Source organism: Anguilla rostrata, chromosome 2 (genome assembly GCF_018555375.3).
Source record: "Anguilla rostrata isolate EN2019 chromosome 2, ASM1855537v3, whole genome shotgun sequence".
NCBI lineage: Eukaryota > Metazoa > Chordata > Actinopteri > Anguilliformes > Anguillidae > Anguilla > Anguilla rostrata.
Window position 1 is genome coordinate 46,035,609 of NC_057934.1, and position 5,748 is coordinate 46,041,356.

The 5,748-nt window shown below is 43.2% G+C and overlaps 1 protein-coding gene across 3 annotated transcripts in view; it reads right to left on the reverse strand.

The window, feature by feature from the left end:
* The window catches only part of radil (Ras association and DIL domains), a 42,364-nt gene extending 36,741 nt beyond the window's left edge, over window positions 1-5,623 (reverse strand). For 2 of the 3 annotated variants that reach the window (XM_064322545.1, XM_064322544.1), the window contains exons 1-3: window positions 4,736-5,623; window positions 3,334-3,450; window positions 1,649-2,229 (exon numbers count right to left, since the gene is read on the reverse strand). In XM_064322545.1, the coding sequence (XP_064178615.1) occupies window positions 1,649-2,229; window positions 3,334-3,362 (610 nt within the window). In that variant the 5' untranslated portion in view covers window positions 3,363-3,450; window positions 4,736-5,623. The remainder of the gene's footprint in view (window positions 1-1,648; window positions 2,230-3,333; window positions 3,451-4,735) is intronic. The other variant, XM_064322546.1, reaches the window with a different exon arrangement.
* Between the last annotated feature and the right edge of the window lie 125 nt (window positions 5,624-5,748).

A 5,748-nucleotide genomic window follows, 5' to 3' on the forward strand; every position in this document is an offset into this window, starting at 1 on the left:
AGATGTATGATGTCGCTGATATTACAAACATAGTCTTTTAAATGTGTGACATTCCATATGATTAAGATCATATAAAGTGAAACTCAAGTTCCACATTTAGCTAAATCAAAAGCAACACCAGATACCATTTGTCTTCGTATGGCATCCTTTCAAAAAATATGAAAGCAAAGTGAACTATCCCTCACAGTCAGCACTCACACAGTACCCATTGGCTAGCGAACCAGTTAACATTTTTAATCCAGTAGTGAAGTTAACATTCTATAACCTCCCGATAAATGCATCAATAGTTGATGATTTAGATAAATGAATGATTTAGACATTTGATTCTTCAAAAGTCAAATGCATAATATGTGGAACAATAATCATGATAATTACACATCTCTACTTTTATTACTGAGAGTGCAACACCAATCCCAACGCTAAATAACAAAGTTAATAAAGCGTTCCACATCACGTGCTGACTAACATTATTTATTAGTTCACAGATCAGTAAGCCATTTGGCAGCCATGTCAGTCCATCCTTAATGTCTTTGGGATGGGAGGAAAATCCATTTACAGACTTAGGCAAAACGGAGGAGTAGGCGTCTGCTTAAAGACTGACTTACCCACCCAGCTGATGCTGCTGAATGCCCTGCCGCCATTGATTGGGTAAAGCTTCCCAAGAGGGTCAAGTTCCGTCATTCTAGTGGACACTTCCGATGGCAAGTGAGACATTTAACGGCACATCTGAAATCTTATATTACCTGTCTTAATATGACAGTTGCTTAAATGATCTAAAGGTTACCCTTTAGAGATGGCGGCAGAGGGTTGTGCTGACAATGCTGTCACTGGGCACAATAGCTGGACAATGACAATTAAGGCCAAAGTGGTTCTCAACCATTTTGGATAGAGAAGGATTTTTGTCCAAAATATTTAACTCTCTGAAATTTGCATGTGAGTTCACATGCCCTATCTAGCCCTTGTACTGCACTGTGTCTGGACCCGTTTTAATATGCACCTCACACCCAAGGCTGATATAGGGGTAGCTGAGGTAGCAGTTCTTGCAGAAAAGTGGCACTAACACTTCTGGTATAATGATAATGCAAAATTTATGTGTGAGCCTTCAAAAACCTTGGAGGCAGCATGGCAAAGTAAAGTGTGAACTGTTCAGGAGGCACCTGAACCCAACTCACACATTTACTTTGTCATGAAGGTTTGCCCTTCTCAAGAAGTCCTGATTGACAGAGCATCAATCCATGCCCTAATTTAAGAAGCACCCTCATGTACTGTTATACAGCCATGAAAGCATAACATGCTGTAAGGTGGGTATTAGTTGATATCTAGCTGTACATCACGTAAATGTAATGGTGCAGCTTGTTATGCTTGCAGGGGCCACATTTTATTCTGTAGTTACAGATTGTGTCTGAATTTAAATTTAAAATTTGTCTACATTTCTTAAAATTGACTGTCTTTCCTTGAGCTGGACAAAGGTTGCTGACAGAAGTAACACTGAACAAGAACGGAAACATGCCTTTGTGTACAGTACACCACAAAATGGAGTGAAGAGTATACTGAGAACAGGGCGTTATCCTGAGCCCAGAGCTGGTTAAACTCCTCAGACAGAATGAGAGCCGGGGAGAGTAATAGTGGCAGTGTGGCAGGTGCTTACCCGCAGTGACCGTGTCCTTCTCCTTGGCAGCCAGCTCCTCCACTTCCACCCGTCTCCGTAGCTCAAAGCGCCGGGCAAAGCCCTCCTTGGGCTTCCACAGGTCCTGCAGCAGCAGAGGCTTCTCGTTGTCCCCCAGGGCCCTCAGGCATTCTGTCCGCCAGTGCTTCTCCGGCCCCTCGAACTTACCGATGACGTCACAGAGCACGTAGCAGCTGGCGGCCGTCTTGTTCAGGGAGTAGCGCTCCAGGGCCTCCTTGATGAGCTCCTGCGCGCTGGAGCGCGGCGTGGCCAGCACGCTCTTGTAGTTGGCCCCCGCGCAGATCTCATCCCCGAAGATCTTCAGCACCCCGGGGGCGGAGGTCTGGGTGGAGAGCTCGGCCGGGTCGTCCGTCACCTGCTCCGGGAGGTCGGTGACAGAGCGGCGGTCCCGGTAGCTCAGGGTGCGATACAACACTTGGGTGAAGGTGCGGCTTTGCCTCTTCAGCTTGCTCTTGGAGGGCAGAGACATGCTGCTGGCGGAGGATCCATAAAACATTGCGCTCGGGCTGGGGCTCGCACTCGCGCCACAGCGCAACCTAGAACTGCAGGAGACAGAGGCCACACTCAGGGGAGAAGTTCACACCAAAAAAGCAATAAAGCTCACTAAAAGCAGTCCAGTCCAGCAGTATCACTGAAGTGTACAACTAAGAAGGCAAACTCGGTAAGGTAACTACATTAGACATGCTTCATTAACATAAACGGTATGGAATATGATCATATGTAACATTCAAAATAAACTGCTAATTTTTCTCTTCCAGCTACTCTTTGTAACAAACCATCATCGCCATCGGATGGCTGTCATTGACAGCTGTGAAAAAAGCCTGTCCCGTTTCCTGTTAGCATCACACAGACCCTACTGTGGGCAGGATGGGCCTGGACCACTTATCTCAGTAAAGCAAACACAGGCGTGTCCAAATATAACATTGTGGACATTAAAAAAAAGTTATGGAAAAACAGCATCAGCCCTGAAGAGAAGAGATAAGGATAGAAAATGTGAAATAATTTCTGATATATTCCCAGCAAGTTATGGATGTTCTGGCACCTGACTGAGACCACTATCCAGAGCTACAGAGGGGGAAATGGGTGCCTTTAACTCCAATACAATCCAATACAACATTCTGAAGGTTGACGCAATGTGCCTGTACTGCAGTTGGTAAGTTAAAGAGACACAATTCATCTGGCATGATAAAAATACACCCTAAAAGGGATTCTTTATCCTGAGCACATAATCAGAGTAGAGTGACTGGAGGGGCTGCTTGAGGATCTCGGTGACATTAAACTGAATAGTGAAAAGTGTTCTAATGAGACAGAAATCCCACTGCAGTCTGCACCGCATGAATTCATTTGGCATGGACTATGACGACTGAATTGCAATGACTAAATCAAAGGAACAAATCTGTCTGCAGAGAGTACAATCTGCTCGTCTTATCCCTCCTTGGAAAAGAATCACAACCAGCTCTAGGATGATCCACACCTGTGCTATTCACAAAGAGTGTGTGAGGTGGGGGGAGGAGAGGGAGTGGTGGTGGGGGGGGGGGGTAGATTTGTCTGCCATTGTATAACTGGCTCAGTGGTGGGTGCTGTCGTAGTGCAGGGGTACCTTTCAGCTGCAGACAGAGACTGTGGCTCAGTGTGTGCTTAGCTACCTTACTGCAGAGTGCCTTCTCCCCTGCATCCAGCCAGCCTGGGGTGTGCAGCGTACGACGGAGGTAACGCACTGTATCTCTGCAGCCCCACTTCATCCGACAAGCCCACCACCCTGGCTGCAAAAGGACAAAGGGGATAACCGCGTCAGCCGAACACACAGTAATGCATGCAAATTCTGAGAAGTGAATAGTGTGCATGCTCTAAGAATAATAATGTTAATGATCCACACCCATTTTTAGTGAAACATTTTGCTCTTTGTTGAAGCTTCAATGGTGGGGTGCAGGGGGAAGGGGCTAAGTGAGCACAGACACCAGCGGCCCTGGCTCTCTGAAAGGCTGCAATCTTCATCAGCCACAAGCCATCCTTTCAAGATAACCTCTTTTTTTAGGTACCCCAGGGTTAAATCATGTTTTGTAGAAATGCTTTTCATACCTGTGAATTATCTATCAATTCACAAAGCATCTGCCTGCAGAAAATACTTATAGACAAAGAGGAAGATGTCCAATAGGCAGTGTCCTCAAATGACTAAGCCAGGTGAACCAGCAGGAAACAATTAACCTTTAAAAGCTCTTAAAACGTATAACATACTGGTTATATAGCTGCTTAGACACATTCAGTAAGCACAATGCCAAATTACTCCTTTAATTCCAGCATTCAAAATAATCAAAAAATCACTTTGCATTGCTGTAGAATCTTATAATGCCTTAGAATTTATTACAGCATAATCAGCATAATTGCCTATCACTTCAGCTAAAATGAGGTGAATGTTATTACAAATATTGACACAAATACTGATAATATTACCAACCTTTGTATTGAAAACACATAGTACAATTTGAACTAAAATCCGCGTGCTTTTATTGTAGGCTACTAAATATATTCGCTAAGCTGAATTATAAAGTCGACTTAAGTCGGTAGTTTCAATAAAATTAGTTTTTGGACAATGAATTAAATCTGCTCGCCGAAGTATACCAACAGCCAACATTGAATTAATGCAGTGTGCAGCCCTATGTGTAGTTCAGACAGTTAGGTCTCCAGTAGCAACCAACCGCCAACAGAGAGGCACCTGCCAAACATTTAATTAATCAAAACTACGCCTGTTGCAGGTAACTCGCTGATACAGTAAGTCTTAGGCTTATCGATAATTTCCTTTACCTCAAGTATTTTCGAAATCACATTTCGATCGCAATAGTTTTTTGATAATAGGCTATTAATAGTCTATTGACAGAGAATAAGAGACCACCATTCGCTGTAATAATGCAGATTATGTTACTGCTGTATCAATTGTTTGTTTCTTTAATTTTAGACTGCGCTAGTCTAAATAACCTGCATCGGTATTTGAGTTATTGTTAAAAATGATATGTAAACCATCTAGCGACAAAGACATCAGGTGCTACTCACGTTGTCTGCAGCGGCAGTACCCATACTGCTGCCATTCTCATGTTCTTCATATTTCCTCACGCTGAATTTGGAATGAATTGCAGTAAAATTGTCTCCGTCCAATATGCAGCGCTGCCGCTATATTATCTTGCCTCAAAACTTGCTCAGTCTCCGGTGTTCACGTTTTTCGTTATTGGTGCGTCTCTCAGGGCTACCCTTCCAGACCGCAGGCGTATCTTATCTGCATTCCCAGGGTCCGACTCCTGCCGGAGATATGCGAACTCCGTGAGCTTTCGGCTGGTGTTTGGACAGCATCTAGCCTATCTTTGAATGAGCACCTATCCACAGGTTTATTGTCTCCATCTACTGGGCATTATTGGAACTCCTTTCTTACTGTAATAGAACCAATCGGTTCTATTACATGACCATAGGCTTTCCAGATAGCTTTTTAGTAACCGATCAAAAATAACTGTTGTGTTATCACATAAACTAATAAAGTACCACACGAATGGAATGTGTAAATACTTCAGGCCATATAATTTAAATTTACATTCAACACTGACATGAACTTATCTCCAGTTTCCCAACAACAAAACTGAAGCCTATTTCAGGAATAAAATTCTGTGCAAACCACTTTCATTCTAGCATTCTCTGGAGGCTCTACTCTCTAATGTTATGCAATTTTTTCATGAATATATATATTTTTCTGCACCTTAATTGTCACTGCAGCCAAATTGTGACAGGCTTGCCAACATATGTCACAAGAGTATCTGGTATTAGCGGCATCTTGAAATTATTAGAGTCCAATCTCAAAGACAAAACAATGAAAGCACCAAGAGCCAGCTGCAACCCTTTACTGTAAGAGTGCCTCAACTCCTGCACTATGCCTGTCGGTTTAGAGACCACACTTATAACCACCACATAAATATCTGAATAGCAGCACATTTATCAGCTGATCAGTATTGATATGGAAGTTAAGTATATGCACTGTGTCCATGTTCAAATAAAAAAAAAAAACACACAACACACAAAAC